Consider the following 18,570-nt stretch of genomic DNA (forward strand, 5'->3'; position numbering starts at 1 on the left):
ATTACTACCATGATACCAAAAACAACAATAATATAAGAAAAATGCATATTAATACTCTTCATTAATAGAGATGAAAATATTTCTGATAAAATATTAACAAATAGAATTCATCCATATGTAAAATGAATTGTATACCATGACCAAGTAAGATTTATTCCAGGGATGCAAGGCTAGTTTGATATTTGAAAATCAATGTAATCTACCATATTAACAAATTAAACAAGAAAAATCATATGATTATGTAAATTGATGCAGAAAAGGCATTTATCTGACAAAATTCAACACCCATTTATCACACAAACTCTCCAAAATCTAGAAACAGAGAAGAACTTCTATATCTTGATTTTTAAAAATCTATCAAAAAGAGATCTAAAGCTAACATTGTATTCAATGGCAAAAGACTGAATGCTTTCCCCTTAAAACTGGCAACAAAGTGAGGATATCAGCTCTCACCACACTTATGCACCATATTTCTGGAAGTTCTAACTGGTGCAGTAAGGTATGAAAATTAAATAAAAGGCATACAGATTTAAAAGGAAGAAATAAAACTATTCCTACTACGTATACACGACATAATTTTCTATGTAGAAAATCCCAAGGAATCCACCAAAACAACAATAATAACAATTCCTGAACTACTAAGATATAAACATACAATAATTGATATTACTTGTATATACTAGCAATAACAGGTGAAAATTAAAATTAAAATATAACATTTATAATACCTGAAAAAATGAAACAATTAGGTATAAGTCTAACAAAACATGTATACGATTTCTATACTGAAAACTGCAAAATGCTGATGAGAGAAATCAAAGATCTAATTGAATGGAGAGACATCCTGTGTTCATGAACTGGAAGACTCAACACAGTAAATATGTCAATTCTCCTAAATTGATATACAGGTTTTTATAATTCTTATAAAATCTAAGAAAAAAAATTTTAGACATTAAAAATTATTTTAAAATACACATGGAATGAAAAAGTAGCTAGGATAGCTAAAAACAACTTTGAAATAGGAGATTAATAGGAATAACTCTAATGATTTCAAGACTTATTATATAGCTACAGTAGTCAATGCTTTGTGATATTGGCCAAGGAATAAACAAACAGCTCAATAAAATAGAATCATGAAACTGGAAATAGCCATACACAAGTACAGCAAATTGATTTTTCACAAATATGCAGAAGTAATCCAAGGGAGGAACAAATAGTGCTAGAGCAACTGGATATCAATAGGAAAAAAGTAGGAACTTTGAGAAAAGTCTCACACTTCATAAAAAGTTAACTCAGAATGGATCATAAATACAAAATCGAATGCAAAATGTAAAACTTTTACAAAAAAGCAGAAAAGAAATGTTGGACCTAGAACTTGGTGAACCATTCTTAGACACAAAAAGCATGACACATAAAAGAAAAAATAGAAAAAGCTTACTTCATTAGCTACAAAAAGCAAGAAAATATTTACAAAACTAATATCTGAAAATGTCTCATATTTAGAACATATAAACAACTCTTTTTTTAATTATTATTATACTTTAGGTTTTAGGGCACATGTGCACAGTGTGCAGGTTTGTTACATATGTATCCATGTGCCATGCTGTTTTGCTGCACCCATTAACTCATCATTTAGCATTAGGTATATTTCCTAATGCTGTCCCACCCCGCACCCCCCAACCCACAACAGTCCCCTGAGTGTGATGCTCCCCTTCCTGTGTCCATGAGTTCTCATTGTTCAATTCCCACCTATGAGTGAGAACATGCGGTGTTTGGTTTTTTGTCCTTGCGATAGTTTACTGAGAATGATGGTTTCCAGTTTCATCTATATCCCTACAAAGGACATGAACTCATCATTTTTTATGGCTGCATAGTATTCCATGATGTATATGTGCCACATTTTCTTAATCCAGTCTATCATTGTTGGACATTTGGCTTGGTTCCAAGTCTTTGCTATTGTGAATAGTGCTGCAATAAACATACGTGTGCATGTGTCTTTATAGCAACATGATTTATAGTCCTTTGGGTATGTACCCAGTAATGGGATGGCTGGGTCAAATGGTATTTCTAGTTCGAGATCCCTGAGGAATCGCCACACTGACTTCCACAATGGTTGAACTAGTTTACAGTCCCACCAACAGTGTAAAAGTGTTCCTATTTCTCCACATCCTCTCCAGCACCTGTTGTTTCCTGATTTTTTAATGATGGCCATTCTAACTGGTGTGAGATGGTATCTCACTGTGGTTTTGATTTGCATTTCTCTGATGGCCAGTGATGAGGAGCATTTTTTCATGTGTTTTTTGGCTGCATAAATGTCTTCTTTTGAGAAGTGTCTGTTCATGTCCTTTGCCCACTTTTTGATCGGGTTGTTTGTTTTTTTTCTTGTAAATTTGTTGGAGTTCATTGTAGATTCTGGATATTAGCCCTTTGTCAGATGAGTAGGTTGCAAAAATTTTCTCCCATTCTGTAGGTTGCCTGTTCACTCTGATGGTAGTTTCTTTTGCTGTGCAGAAGCTCTTTAGTTTAATTAGATCCCATTTGTCAATTTTGGCTTTTGTTGCCATTGCTTTTGGTGTTTTAGACATGAAGTCCTTGCCCACGCCTATGTCCTGAATGGTATTGCCTAGGTTTTCTTGTAGGATTTTAATGGTTTTAGGTCTAACATTTAAGTCTTTAATCCATCTTGAATTAATTTTTGCATAAGGTGTAAGGAAGTGATCCAGTTTCAGCTTTCTACATATGACTAGCCAGTTTTCCCAGCACCATTTATTAAATAGGGAATCCTTTCCCCATTTCTTGTTTTTGTCAGGTTTGTCAAAGATCAGATAGTTGTAGATATGCAGCATCATTTCTGAGGGCTCTGTTCTGTTCCATTGATCTATGTCTCTGTTGTGGTACCAGTACCATGCTGTTTTGGTTACTCTAGCCTTGTAGTATAGTTTGAAGTCAGGTAGCGTGATGCCTCCAGCTTTGTTCTTTTGGCTTAGGATTGACTTGGCGATGAGGGCTCTTTTTTGGTTCCATATGAACTTTAAAGTAGTTTTTTCCAATTCTGTGAAGAAAGTCATTGGTAGCTTGATGGGGATGGCATTGAATCTATAAATTACTTTGGGCAGTATGGCCATTTTCATGATATTGATTCTTCCAACCCATGAGCATGGAATGTTCTTCCATTTGTTTGTATCCTCTTTTATTTCATTGAGCAGTGGTTTGTAGTTCTCCTTGAAGAGGTCCTTCACATCCCTTGTAAGTTGGATTCCTAGGTATTTTATTCTCTTTGAAGCAATTGTGAATGGGAGTTCACTCATGATTTGGCTCTCTGTTTGTCTGTGATTGGTGTACAAGAATGCTTGTGATTTTTGTACATTGATTTTGTATCCTGAGACTTTGCTGAAGTTGCTAATCAGCTTAAGGAGATTTTGGACTGAGACAATGGGGTTTTCTAGATATACAATCATGTCATCTGCAAACAGGGACAATTTGACTTCCTCTTTTCCTAATTGAATACCCTTTATTTCCTTCTCCTGCCTGATTACTCCGGCCAGAACTTCCAGCACTATGTTGAATAGGAGTGGTGAGAGAGGGCATCCCTGTCTTGTGCCAGTTTTCAAAGGGAATGCTTCCAGTTTTTGCCCATTCAGTATGATATTGGCTGTGGGTTTGTCATAGATAGCTCTTATTATTTTGAGATATGTCCCATCAATACCTAATTTATTGAGAGTTTTTAGCATGAAGCGTTGTTGAATTTTGCCAAAGGCCTTTTCTGCATCTATTGAGATAATTATGTGGTTTTTGTCTTTGGTTCTGTTTATATGCTGGATTACATTTATTGATTTGCTTATGTTGAACCAGCCTTGCATCCCAGGGATGAAGCCCAGTTGATCATGGTGGATAAGATTTTTGATGTGCTGCTGGATTCGGTTTGCCAGTATTTTATTGAGGATTTTTGCATCAATGTTCATCAAGGATATTGGTCTGAAATTCTCTTTTTTGGTTATGTCTCTGTCAGGCTTTGGTATCAGGACGATGCTAGCTTCATAAAATGTGTTAGGGAGGATTCCCTCTTTTTCTGTTGATTGGAATAGTTTCGGAAGGAATGGTACCAGTTCCTCCTTGTACCTCTGGTAGAATTCGGCTGTGAATCCATCTGGTCCTGGACTCTTTTTGGTTGGTAAGCTATTGATTATTGCCACAATTTCAGAACCTGTTATTGGTCTATTCAGAGATTCAACTTCTTCCTGGTTTAGTCTTGGGAGGGTGTATTTGTCGAGAAATTTATCCATTTCTTCTAGATTTTCTAGTTTATTTGCATAGAGGTGTTTGTAGTATTCTCTGATGGTAGATTGTATTTTTGTGGGATCGGTGGTGTTATCCCCTTTTTCATTTTTTATTGCATCTATTTGATTCTTCTCTCTTTTCTTCTTTATTAGTCTTGCTAGCAGTCTATCAATTTTGTTGATCTTTTCAAAAAACCAGCTCCTGGATTCATTAATTTTTTGAAGGGTTTTTTGTGTCTCTATTTCCTTCAGTTCTGCTCTGATTTTAGTTATTTCTAGCCTTCTGCTAGCTTTTGAATGTGTTTGCTCTTGCTTTTCTAGTTCTTTTAATTGTGATGTTAGGGTGTCAATTTTGGATCTTTCCTGCTTTCTCTTGTGGGCATTTAGTGCTATAAATTTCCCTCTACACACTGCTTTGAATGTGTCCCAGAGATTCTGGTATGTTGTGTCTTTACAACTCTTAATAATTAACAGTAAACTACTATACAAAAAATTCTATTAGAAAATAGTCAAAAAACATGATGAGTCATTTCACTGAAGAGTATGTTCAGACAGCAAATAAACACATGAAAAGATGTTTGACATCACTGGCTATTAGAATGAAAATCATAATATCACTACACACTGATTAGAACATCTAAAAAAGATAGTGAAAATATCAAATGTTGGTCAGAGTGTTGAATAACTAGACAAATTGCCGGTGGGAATGTAAAATTGCTCTGGAAAATAGTTTGGCAGTTTCCTAAAAACTATGCATCACATACCATAAACTAGCAATCACACTTGTGGGTGTTTCTCTTAGAGAAATTAAAATTTATGACCACACAAAAATCTGTACCCAATTGTTCATAGAAGCATTATTTGTAATAGCCCCAAACTGGAAAAAACAGAATGTCCTACCATAGTCAAATGTATAAGCAATGGTATATCCTACCATGGAATACTAATTAGCAATAAAAAAGAATAAACTATCAATATATCCAACTTGGATGGATCTCTAAGGCATTATGCTGAGTTTTAAAAAAGCCAATCTCAGAAGGTCCTACACTGTGTAATTCCATTTATAAAACACTGTATAATAACAAAATTATAGAAATGGAGAAAAGATTTGCATTTGCCGGGGGTTAGGCATGGGGCAGGGGCAGGTGGGAGGGGTAGGGAGGGGCAGGTGTAATTTGAAAGTGGTAGCACAAGGGAGATATTTGTAGTGATGGAATATTTCTGTATCGTTTTTGTGTTGGTGATTACACAAACCCATGTATGTGATAAAACTATATACATAATTTATGTCGATACGTCAATATCCTTGTTTTGATATCTTGCTATATAGTTACATATGACGCAACCTATATAAGAAACTGGGCAAAGGGTACAAAGAACCTCTCTGTGCTATCTTTGCTACTTCCTTTGAATCTATAATTATTTCAAAATTAAGTTTTTTTTTTTAGATTTAGTTTCTAGTCTTTGAGCGGTATTCCTGGGACGAAAATGAGAGGTGGATAGGCTTTCCCATACAGCATAAACAGCTGAATTAAAATTAAAAGCAGTTATCAAGTAGATTCAGTCAGTTTTATTTTTACAAGTGTTAAGTTTAATATAAAAGTCAGAAACTAAATAAAATGAACAGTCAATACTTCTAAAGGAGTTGTCAAATTAGAAAGAGCTTGTTTCTACAAAAGACAACATAATTATCACAAATAGTGATTATCATATCTCTGCTATGAACCAAACAAAAATTATTTTTCTCTTCCCAGTTGTAAGCCAACTGCCATACTAACCGTCTTGCCAACTTTGTATTTCCTTTGCATATTCCTTTTCTTCCGAGCCCCCAGTACTACACTTAAAATTGCCAAGGAGGAAGGGAGACTTAGAAACTGCAAGAGGCTAAATAAACATTTGCCTGTGACTATTCCACAGCATAAATTATATAATCACTAGGTATTCAATGATTCTAATTTAATACTGCTAAAGAGGGCAGGTGATCATAATGCACATTTTAGAAATATCAATTGTGGGTCACCTGAAAAAGTTTCAAAGTCATTCTTAAATGCAATTGCCAATATCATTATAGCATAAATGCATTCAGACACAACTAAACTCATTAAAATGGAATTCTGCAAGAGTGTAACTTACCTAGGTTTCTTGGGTTTTTTTCACACTGGACACTAGAATCTTTACCCTTATAATTAGATAAGGTTCACCCACTTCAGATCTCTGTTATAAGGGTTTAATTTATATACACTGGTTTAATTTTTAACCCAAGACTTAAAGAACATGAAAGATTTGCAGGGATTAACTAAATCTATTCTTTGTAATAGAATCCATTAATAATTTTCTCTACATCTTTCTACTTACTAATATCAGTTTTGGATTCTTTCTAATACAGCTGTAACTAACAACTCTTGACCACTATGGCTAGGGAGACAGTCTAACTCATCCTCTGTACCTTCTAGGCTATTCCCTACGTTTGTTGTTAGGGTGATTCAGATCCTTTATGTTCTTCTCAAAGTAAAGTCTTTGCCTAAAATATTGTATAGTATTATGATTATCTATTATTGTGTAAGAAGCCATTGCAAAACCTAGTGTTTAAAAAGCAACAACTTCTAGCCAGCCACGGTGGCTCATGCCTGTAATCCCAGAACTCTGGGAGGCCAAGGCAGGTGGATCATCTGAGGTCAGGAGTTCAAGACCAGCCTGGCCAACATGGCGAAACCCTGTCTCTACTAAAAATACAAAAATTAGCCAGGCGTGGTGGCACATGCCTGTAGTCCCAGCTACTCAGGAGGCTGAGGAAGGAGAATCACTTGAACCCAGGAGGGAGGGGTTGCAGTGAGCCAAGATGGTGCCATTGCACTCCAGCCTGGGTGACAGAGTGAGACTCAATCTCAAAAAAAAAAAAAAAAAAAGGCAAGAACTTTTTATTCTTTCTTATGGTTCTGAGGTTTGACTGGGCTCAGCTGAGATATGACACATCAGGTCTTGGTGCAGCTGCAGTCAAAATTTGGCTGCAGTGGGAACCGTATACAATTTTGAATAGGCTGGACATACAAGATACCATATTTACAGTGCTGGCAGTTAACGCGGGCTTTTGGCTAGGAATGCAGCTCTATCAACCAGAGTGCCTACCTATTTGTGATCTCTCTCTGTAGGCTGGGCTTCATACAGCCTAGAAATTGCATTCTGAGGGGAAATGTCTCAAAGTTGAGCACTCCAAAACAATCAGGTGAAAGCTAAAAGGCTTTTTATGATCTAGCCTCAGAAGTCCTAGAATGTTACTTCTGCCATATTTAGTTGGTCAACCAAGTTATTAAGTCCAGCCAAGATTCAAGAAGAAGTGTATTAAACTCTATCTTTATGATGGAGGAAAAGCAAAGTCATGTCAAAGGAGAATTTTCAAAATGTGAAATATTGTTGTAGCTACCATTAGAGAATATAATCTATGACATATAGAAAATTTCATTCCTTTCTGATATACAAGTATAAAATGCCACTTGCTTATTTTACTGGATAACCCTCGGAATGACAGCATGATGAGGTAGCTCTACGTATCCCTGACCTAAGTATTCTCTCTCCTTTCTTTATTACCCCAACAGAAGCATTTTTAAAGTTATAAAAATATAGAGGTTATTGGCTGAGTGTAGTGGCTCATGCCTATAATCCCAACAGTTTGGAAGGCCAAGGCAGGTAAATCACCTGAGGTCAGGAGTTCCAGACCACCCTGGCCAACATGGTGAAACCCCATCTCTACTTAAAAAATACAAAAAAATTAGCTGGGCATGCTGGCTCACACCTGCAATCCCAGCTACTCAGGAGGCTGAGGCAGGAGAATTGCTTGAACTGGGGGCCAGGGGTTTCAGTGAGCCGAGATGGCATCACTGCACTCCAGCCTAGGCAACAGAGTGAGACTCTATCTCAAAATAAAAAAAGGTTATCCGACATTAAAAACATCATGAAATAGCCAAATTCTATTAATACCAGATGTACAAAGAAGAGCTGGTACCATTCCTACAGAGACTATTCCTTAAAATTCAGGAGGAGGAACTTTTCCCCAACTCATTCTACAAGGCCAGCATCACCTGGATACCAAAATCTAGCAGACACACAACAAAAAAAGAAAACTTCAGAGTTATATCCTTGATAAATATCAAGACAAAAGCTCTCAACAAAACACTGGCAAACTAAATCCAGCAGCACATCAAAAAGATAATCCACTATGATCAAGTAGACTTCATCCCCAGAATGCAAGGTTGGTTCAACATACACAAAGCAATAAATATGACTCATCACATAAAAAGAACTAAAGACAAAAAACACTATTATCTCAATAGCCACAGAAAAGGCTTTTGATAAAATTCAACAACCATTCATGTTAAAAACTTCCAATAAACTAAGCATTGAGGGAACATACATCAAAATAATAAGAGCCATCTATGACAAACACACAGCCAACATTATACTGAAAGGGCTAAAGCTGCAAGAATTCCCCCTTGAAAACTGGCACAAGACAAGAATGCTCTCTTGCCACTTCTATTCAACATCGTATTAGAAGTCTAAGCCAAACCAATCAGGCAAGAGAAAGAAATAAAGGGCATCCAAATAGGAAGAGAGGAAGTCAAACGATCTCTCTTAGCAGATGACATGATTCTATATGTAGAAAACCCCATACCCATAGTCTTAGCTCAATAGCTCCTTCAGCTGATAAACAACTTAAGCAAAATTTTAGTAAACAAAATTGACTTACAAAAATCACTAGCATTCCTATACACCAATAACAGCCAAACTGAGAGAAAAATCATAAAGGCAATCTGATTCACAATTGCCACAAAAAGACTAAAATACTTATGAACACAGCTTACCAGAAAGGTGAAAGATCTCTATAACAAGGATTACAAAATGCTGCTCAAAGAAATCAGTGAAGACACAAACAAATGGAAGAATATCCCATGTTCATAGACGGGAAGAATCAATATCATTAAAATGGCCATACTGCCCAAAGCAATTTATGGATTCAATGCTATCCTATCAAACTACCAATGACATTCTTTACTGAACTAGAGAAAACGATTTTAAAATTCATTTAGAACCAAATTGAGCCTGAATAGCCAAGGCAATCCTAAGCAAAAACAACAAAGCTGGAGGCATCACATTACCCAACTTCAAACTATACTACAGAACACAGTTACCAAAACAGCATGGTACAAAAAAAGACACGTAGACTAATGGAACAGAAGACAGGCCCAGAAATAAGGCCACACATCTATGACCATCTGATCTTTTGACAAAGCTGACAAAAAATAACAATTGGGAAAAGACTCCCTATTCAATAAATGTTGCTGGGATAATTGGCTAGCCATGTGCAGATGATTGACTCTGGACCCCTTCCTTACACCATATACAAAAATCAAGTCAAGATGAATTAAAGACTTAAATGTAAAATCCAAAACTATAAAAACACTGAAAGAAAACCTAGGAAATACCATCCTGGACATAGGAATGGGCAAAGATGTCAGGACAAAGACACCAAAAGCAATCGTAACAAAAGCAAAATTTGATTAAACTTAAGAGCTTCCACACAGCAAAGGAAACTATCAACAGAGTAAACAGACAACCTATAGATGGGAGAAAATATTTGCAAACTATGCATCTGACAAAGGTCTGATATAAGAAACTTATAAGCATCTACAAGAGACTTAAATTGACAAAAGAAAAACAACCCTATTAAAAAGCAGGTAAAGGATATGAACACACTTTTCAAAAGAAGACATACATGTGGCCAACTAGCATATAAAGAAAACTCAATATCACTGATCATTAGAGAAACACAAATCAAAACCACAATGAGATACCATCTCACACCAGTCAAAAGGGCTATTACTAAAAAGTCAAAAAATAACAGATGCTGGCAAGGTTGCAGAGAAAAGGAAGCACTTATATACTGTTGGTAGGAATGTAAGTTAATTCAGCCATTGTGGAAAGCAGTATGGTAATTTCTCAAAGAACTGAAAGCAGAACTGCCATTTGACCCAGCAATCCCATTACTGGGTACATACCCAAAGGAATATAAATCATTCTATCATAAAGACACATGCAAACGAATGTTCATTGCAGCACTTTTCACAATAGCAAAAACATGGAATCAACCTAAATGCCCATCAATGGCAGATTTGATGAAGAAAACAAGGCACATATTCACCATGGAATACTACGCAGCTATAAAAAATAATGAGATCGCGTCTTTTGTGGGAACATGGATGGAGCTGGAGGCTATTATCCTTAATAAACTAACACAGAAACAGAAAACCAAATACCACTTATTCTCACTTATAAGTGGGAGCTAAATGACAGGAACTTATAAACACAAAGAAGAAAACAATAAACACTGGGATCTTCTTGAGGGTGGAGGGTGGGAAAAGGGAGATGAGCAGAAAAGATAACTACTGGGTACCAGGCTTAATACTTGGGTGATTAAATAATCTGTACAACAAACACCCATGACACAAGTTTACCTATGTAATAAACCTTCACATGTACCCCTGAATCTAAAAAAAGGTTAAAAAAACCACAAACACTATGATGGAGAAGGCAATTCTTCATAGTGCTATGCTGTCTACCATGGCAGCCACTGGCACATGTCGCTATTGAACATGAAATATGGTTAGCCCAGCTATACTATAAATGTAAAATACACATCAAATTTCAAGGACTTATAACTAAAACAGAATGTAAGATATCTCATTATGATGTTTATATTGATTGCATGTTGAAATGATGATACACTGACTTAACTAAAATTAATTTCACCTGTTCCTTTTAATGTATGTAGCTACTAGAAAATTTAAAATTATCTATTTGGCTCACATATTATTGTACTTTGCATATTTCCATAAGATAGTGCTGGCTAATAAAATAAACTAAATCATATTTTCCAGTATATAGTACCACAAAAGGTCATGGTTTTTGTACCATTAAATGGTTTTCAGGCATTTTAATTGCTTCATGCTAAATCTTATGTGAGACATATAAGCATATTCAAAGTAAATATTTTGGTATTTCTAGGCCAGGCGCAGTGGCTCACGCCTATAATCCCAGCACTTTGGGAGGCTGAGACAGGTGGATCACCTGAGGTTGGGAGTTCGAGACCACCCTGACCAACATGGAGAAACCCTGTCTCTACTAAAAATACAAAATTAGCCGAGTGTGGTGGCGTATGCCTGTAATCCCAGCTACTCAGGAGGCTGAGGCAGGAGAATTGCTTCAACCTGGGAGGTGGAGGTTGCGATGAGCCAAGATCACACCATTGCACTCCAGCCTGGGCAACAACAGTTAAACTCAGTCTCAAAAAAAAAAAAAAAAAAAATTGACCAGGCCTGGTAGTGCACACCTGTAGTCCCAGCTACTCAGGAGGCTGTAGTGGGAGGATGACTTGAGCCTGGAAGGTCAAAGCTGCAGTGACCTGTGATCACATCACTGCCCTCTAGCAGCCTGGGTAAGAGAGCAAGACCCTGCCAAAAAATAAAAATAAAAATTAATTAATTAATTAATATATTTCAATGGAAATTGATTTATGAATATAAGGCAGCCAAGATGATATGAGGAACTCATAACTGATTAACATTGAAGAAAAATAGGCAAAAATTAAAATTCAGCTTGTTTTAGAAGGAAAAAAATTGGGAGTTTATCAAATAAATATTTAAAAGAAACACATTTGCAAACTAATAGCCAGTACTTAGTCTCATATCCTTCCTTTCTTTCTTCCCTCTACGTTTCCTCCAAACTGAACTTCATATACTTCCCACAGCAAACAACCTATGTGATTCCTGCACTGTGCCTTTGTACAGGCTCTTACCCCTTTCTGGAATTCCCAACTCCCTCAACCGTCTAATAAGTACCTACTTCTCCTTCAAAAGCCAGCTTAAGAGCTTTCTCTCCTCTGAAGCCTGATCCACCCCAGGGGAGTTAACCACTTACTACTTGGTGCTCTTATTGTACTTACATTCACCAGTATTACAGTTTTTATCATGTTCCATTTCATGTACTTGTTTGTCTGATTCTCCTTGACAACTAAGACTGCAATTGTTCATACTTTGAAACCACCGCTTCTCAGCACAATGTTTATAGAAGAATTATGTAACTAGAAATTGCAGTAACACCAATAGCATTTTAATTTAAATTTTACAGTTTAGCTATCTGTTATTGCCCATACAGAATCTGTCAGTAAAATGTGTTAAATCTCTCTCAAAATCCATCATATGTATTCTTGTATTTATTATATACATACATATGTATAATACATACATATATATACACACATAAACATACACACTATAGTCATATAGTCATATAGTTTCTAGGTGGCCATAATTCTCAGTTTGCTTGAGATGCCTTTTGTAGATCAATTAAGGTCTGTCGACCATTTTATGAATCTTTGTCTCTCAGAAGTAACCCAGTTTTGGCCGGGTGCGGTGGCTCACGCCTGTAATCCCAGCACTTTGGGAGGCCAAGGCAGGCAGATCGTCTGAGGTCAGGAGTCCAAGACTAGCTTGGCCAATGTGGTGAAACCCTGTCTCTACTAAAAAATACAAAAATTAGCCAGCTGTGGTGGTGCACACCTGTAGTCCCAGCTAGCTACTCAAAAGGCTAAGGCAGGAGAACCACTTGAACCCGGGAGGCGGAGGTTGCAGTGAGCCAAGATTACGTCACTGCACTCCAGCCTGGGTGACACAGCCAGACCCCATCTGAAAAAAAAAAAAAGTATCCTGGTTTGGACAACAAATTACATGTTTCTCCTAATAATTTTCTAAACATTACCAATAGTAAATTAAATTCTCTGTGAAGCCAAATACTCTGACTATAGTTGCTAACACAGGATAATATTGCTCAAGGGCTATAAAAATAATCTTTTTATTTTTGCTATTAACTGTTGTAGTGAATAATGTGGTGCTTCACCCAGATTTCCTTTATAAGGGATTCCCTTTTCAGCTGAAAATACCAGCTGTGATGGCTCACATCTCTTTTCCTCACTGGGAACAGTCCTCAATTGCAGGAACCTGCCTCATCCAAAGTTACACAGCTCCTAGGAAGATGTGCCATCATGATTGACAGTTGCAGGAATTCTAAAGGTCCATTCCCCCATTTCAATATGAAACAATTCTGAAAGGCCATCCCAGCTCCAACACTCCCCATAGGACAGCTAAGATTTCCATTGTAAGTTGGCTTCTCTGCCAATCTGCCTTTCTCACCTCCTTATGTGTTTATTTTCTGAAAGACTGTCCCAATAAAACTTTTTTGTACTCAAATTTACTTTCGAGTCTGTTCTAGTGTACATGATTTAAGACAACAATCACTCTTCACTCTACTGTCAGCTCCCACCTAGGAACTATGCTAGGCTCAGGACCCTTATATTTCATCCAAGTTAGAACTAATACTTCATGCCAGGATTCTTGATTCTTACTATATCTCTGTCATTTCTACCATTTGATCTAGTTTTATTTTTATGGAACAAACAACTCTGAATAAAGTTTAATGTTAAAAAACCATAGCAGGAACTTCTAATATATGAGGAATGCCTAAACACTAGGGAGTAAAGGAACTCACTTCTTGGGAAAGGATCAGTTGGAACAATCCACAAAGTGAATGACTGACTTACCCCACAGATATTAGAAATCATGACTGCCTCTGCTAGAAGGCAAATGACAAAGGGCTCTCAGGCTTTAGGCTCTCTGGCCAAGAGGATGTAACCTTTAGGGACTTTCACCTCTGTATTGCTCTCTGCATTTCAACTCTGTATTGATTGCTCTCTGCAAGACATAAGTCTTGACACTTTGGAATATTCTCCATTACTTTATTTTTATTTTACAAAAATTATTTCATTCTCCTCCTGTGCTCTGGCTCTATCTGATTTGTTTCCCTTTTATTAAAAAAGATAAAAATGGCTGCCTACTTCTTATTATTTCAGCTTTTCTTACTAGTTCCGTAGTCACATAGCTTGCATTTCTGTAGGATTCTCACAAATAATTTTGATTATTAAGAGAGATTAGTACATTAGAGCACAAAGAAGAGATATATGAGAATAGTCTCTTTCCTCAACAGAGGAACCCAGATGCCTCCTTTTCCCCAGTGAGCACTGCACAAGCTCCTCTTAAACCCCAAAGTGGACATTCTATGCCAGATTTACATGACACCAAACTTAACTTGTCAAGAAGGACTTGTAATCATTATTTAACAGTCATCCATGGAATTAAGGAACATTTAGTAGAGGAATAAGACTAGGAACCCGGAGCAGCTAAGAAAAATAATAGCTGAAACAATAAAGTTATTTCCAAAACAATTCACATATTTAAATACCTGTCTAATATTTAGTCCTTAATTTAGGCACAGAAAACAAATCAGAGAAAAAAAAACATTTTTGCCAACTTAACCAGATCCCCACTATTTTTTATTTCTCTCAACTCCCAGCTTGTTGAATTATCAGCTCCTATATTCCGGCTTCAATATCTGAATCCAGCCTTTTTCACTGTGATGATTCCTTTATATCTTCTTGGACTTTGACTTCATGCTCTAATCAATCTAACCTTGGTTGATATCTCTGTTTTTAGCATATCCACTCTTGCACAGACCTATATAGGATACTGTTTATTTCTTTTAAGTTATCCAGATATCTGTAAACTGAAAAACATTGTCTCCAACCAAATCAACCACTCAAAAATCAGTTACCACTACAGAATAATGAAAACTGTTAAGAATATAAAAATGTAAAGCATCTAGTACAGTACACTTGAGCTGATAATGACAATTCTCATATGCAGTCTATGCCAAAAAAAAAAAAAAAAGGAAGGAAGGAAAGGAGGAAGGGAAGAAAGGAGGGAGGGAGGGAGGGAAAGAAGGAAAAACATAGGCTGAAAGCTGCCTTTACATTTTTAGAATTTTAATTCTAACCTGTCTCTTGTATTCAAAAAGCCATTGCATATAGTTCCTCCCAACTGTTTTACTGTATCATCATAGGAAATAAAAATCAATTAATTAAGACTGGAATTATTTCCAAAATGCATTTTCAGGAGTGAGATGGAGGTCCTATTCAAAAGGAAAAAATCCCATAACATCTCTTTGCATGTAGGCTTTATATGAATTTTCAGAATTTCCCAAGACATGGAATGCATTAAACTCAAGACACACAATAAAGGAGGTTTCTGAATAAGAGAGCCAGTCCATTTGATTCTTTATTCGCTCAACAAATATGTAATGAGAACCAACAATGTCCTTCCACACAAAACACCAAGAGAAGAAAAAAGTGGGTAGATGAGAGGTCCAGAAATGCAAATTAGTTCCTGCATGGAGCTTAGGCCTGACTTCTTTACTCTAGCAGCATTATCTCTCACTCAATTCTAATAATCCCCTATAGTCATGTATCACCTGAATATTAACTTTACTAATAATTATACATCACCTAACACATCCAACCCAACTACAACAATATGATTTCAACCCACTCCCAGAAAAATATCCATGCTTGGTGTTATCTTAGAACTCAAACATGATGGCTGCCTACCTACAATTCTATTTTCACCAATTACAGAAAGATCACCATGTAAAAATAATTGATTTCCTGAAGATCATTCCTTTTTCACAGGGCCTCGTTGCTCTGCCCCATTTATGAAAAAATTCCTTAATTATGTTATACATCAGAGAAGATGAACTAGGTCTAACCAGTCATAGAGATACAACAAAATAAGCAGAAATATCTTAGAAATATATATCCCTAAGTTTTAAAAGATAAAAGCTATATTTTCTCTGATCCTAAATGTTTCCTGGAGTGTATTTTTAAGGAATAAAAATCCTGTTCTAGAATATGGCTGGATGTGGATCCAAATGCAGAGATTAAGATAAAAAAGAATCTATTTCTGGATATTTACATTGATTTCCAGAAGAGATTTAATGCTTTGCAAAATAAGACCTTTTATAACAGGCAGTCCATTGTATAAATGTAGTAGGTGCTTGAAACTCATTTCAGTTAATGTCAGAGAGGCTGTTTCTCCATTACATGGCATATACAATATGCAATCATTTCATTCATTCTTTCATTCAAAAATACAATTCAGCTTTTTCTAAATTCTATGCATTGTGCCTGAGGCTTGGGATAAAACTAAAAAAAACAGACATGTGATCTGCCTGCACAGAGCTTAAAGTGTGTGAGGGACGCTGTCTGTAATGGATTTGAAATGAAAGGATTGATAATGATTCCACCGAAGAGACTAGGGAAGACTAGTATTGATATAATGTTGTGAGTCTCCCAGAGATGTCCATATTCAAATTGCTAGAACCTGTGAATATGTTACCTGACATGGCAAGAGGGATTTTGCAGATGTAATTAAGGTTAAGGGCCTTCAGATGGGAGGATTATCCTGGATAATCTGGGTGGCTCCCACTAATCACATGAGTCCTAAAAAGAAGAGAATCTTTCCAAGTTGTGGTCAGAGAAAGAGATGTGAGATTGGAAGCAGGGTCAGAGAAACATGACATTGCTGGCTTAGAAGATGGAGGCAGAGGGCCATGAGCCAAGGGATGAGGGTGACCTCTAGAAACTGGAAAAGGCAAAAATAATGGACTCTTCCCTAGAGACTCCAGAAAATAACGCATTCCTCCAACACTTTGATTTTTACTCCAGTGAGGCCCAGGTCAGACTTTTGATTACAGAGCTGAAAGATAGAAATTTGTGTGGTTTAAGACACTAAGTGTGTGGTAATTTGTTACAGCAGCAATAGAAAACTAACCAAACATATATACATATGAATCCACTCATATAAATTTAACAGGACAGTATATATTAGGGCAAACATACATAATCAATAGTGTTAAGTGGTTGTCTGTTTTGTCCGTTATAGACCCATCTCATCTCATTTCTTACTAATTTCTTATTAACGTGACAAGACATTGAACTTATTGAATGTTGAGATTCCATTTTAAAAAATGATCAAGACTTGCTGATCTGTTTAAGGAAGTGAATTTATTTAGACTCAGAGGAGTCATATGGTTGTGTGGACTGAGCCTGAGACAAACATAAGCTGCATTCATTTCTCACTGCTGAACTGCTCTGGCTGGACACAACAGATTTGCAAAATTTAAGCCAATCTCTGAAGTCCCCTTCATCTAAAAGACTCACAGGTTTTGATGAATTATCAATTTCAGTTTTTATGCTTATCATCAAGCATTTACTCCATCAGCACAGCTCAATTACAAAAGCTACTGACTGATCTCAAAAACAACTGGGTCCACCAAAGGAGACACAGTATTCCTCAAAATAGAAAGATGAGTACTTAAGTATTAGAGCCATCCCAAGTCTTTGAGCAAGGTTTGAGTTCAGCTAGTTCCAGAAAAATGCATTCCCTTTCATTGAAACTGATGCAACAGCTATAAAGAAGCATTATTTGTGATAGAAACCTGGAGTGACAGTAAACCTGGGGATGAGATATGATAACATACTCCACAGTTTTCCAGGTTGGTTCCTGCTACTTAATTACAATATTCATTAGCTCAGTCCAATTTGCTCAGTTTAAGTAAACCATAAAATCACCACTATTTTGATGTGATATGTGGTTATTACATACAGGGCCAGCTTCAGGGGCCTGCTACTGCACACAGGATCCCAATTTTAGACAGGGGTCCCAGGCTTGGGTTTTCATGCTCTGCTACCACAGTCTTGAAATTTTTAACAATTTTACCTTTGAATCTGTGTAGTCCAGTGCGGCAATGAAGCACATGTCTTGGCTCATACGCAGTCCTGCCTCCGAGTGACTTCCTGGGATAGGTCCTCAGCCACTTGTTCTCCCACCCAGTGATTACTGCTGCCCTTAATTCCTTGTGGGGGCCTTGGCACACCCTGGGGTGGGTCAGGGTCATCTGGTGGAGCCACAGACACCTGTGAGGGTCTGCAGTCACTTTACAAGTACCTCTATACTCTAGAAATCTAACATTAAATAGCAAATAAAAATAACATTTCACAGGTCATAGTCTCTCGTGACCTATATGTCACGAGACATACAGTCACTTTATAAGTACCTCTATATATAGTCACTTTATAAGTACCTCTATACTCTAGAAATCTAACATTAAATAGCAAATAAAAATAAACTTTCATAGGTCACGAGAGACTGTGTAACAAAGCTACAGTTCCTTTCCCCTGCTTTTTGAAAAAGAAGCCTCACATTTTCATTTTGTACTAGGCGCCACAAATTACGTGGCCAACCTTACTTATGTATGTGGGTAAGTGTGCACATGTGTATATATCTGAATTTGTATC

General features: G+C 36.7%; 1 protein-coding gene across 6 annotated transcripts in view; it reads right to left on the reverse strand.

The window, feature by feature from the left end:
* CTNNA3 (catenin alpha 3) overlaps positions 1-18,570 on the reverse strand; it is a 1,903,490-nt gene that overhangs the window by 1,293,980 nt on the left and 590,940 nt on the right. The window contains exon 8 of one of the 6 annotated variants that reach the window (XM_055274452.2): positions 15,481-16,969. The exons of the other annotated variants lie outside the window; for them this stretch is intronic. Coding sequence (XP_055130427.1) covers positions 16,886-16,969 — 84 coding nt within the window. The 3' untranslated portion in view covers positions 15,481-16,885. Of the gene's footprint in view, positions 1-15,480; positions 16,970-18,570 lie in introns of those variants that run through there. 6 annotated transcript variants of the gene reach the window in all.

The sequence above is a fragment of the Symphalangus syndactylus genome, chromosome 4 (assembly GCF_028878055.3).
Source record: "Symphalangus syndactylus isolate Jambi chromosome 4, NHGRI_mSymSyn1-v2.1_pri, whole genome shotgun sequence".
NCBI lineage: Eukaryota > Metazoa > Chordata > Mammalia > Primates > Hylobatidae > Symphalangus > Symphalangus syndactylus.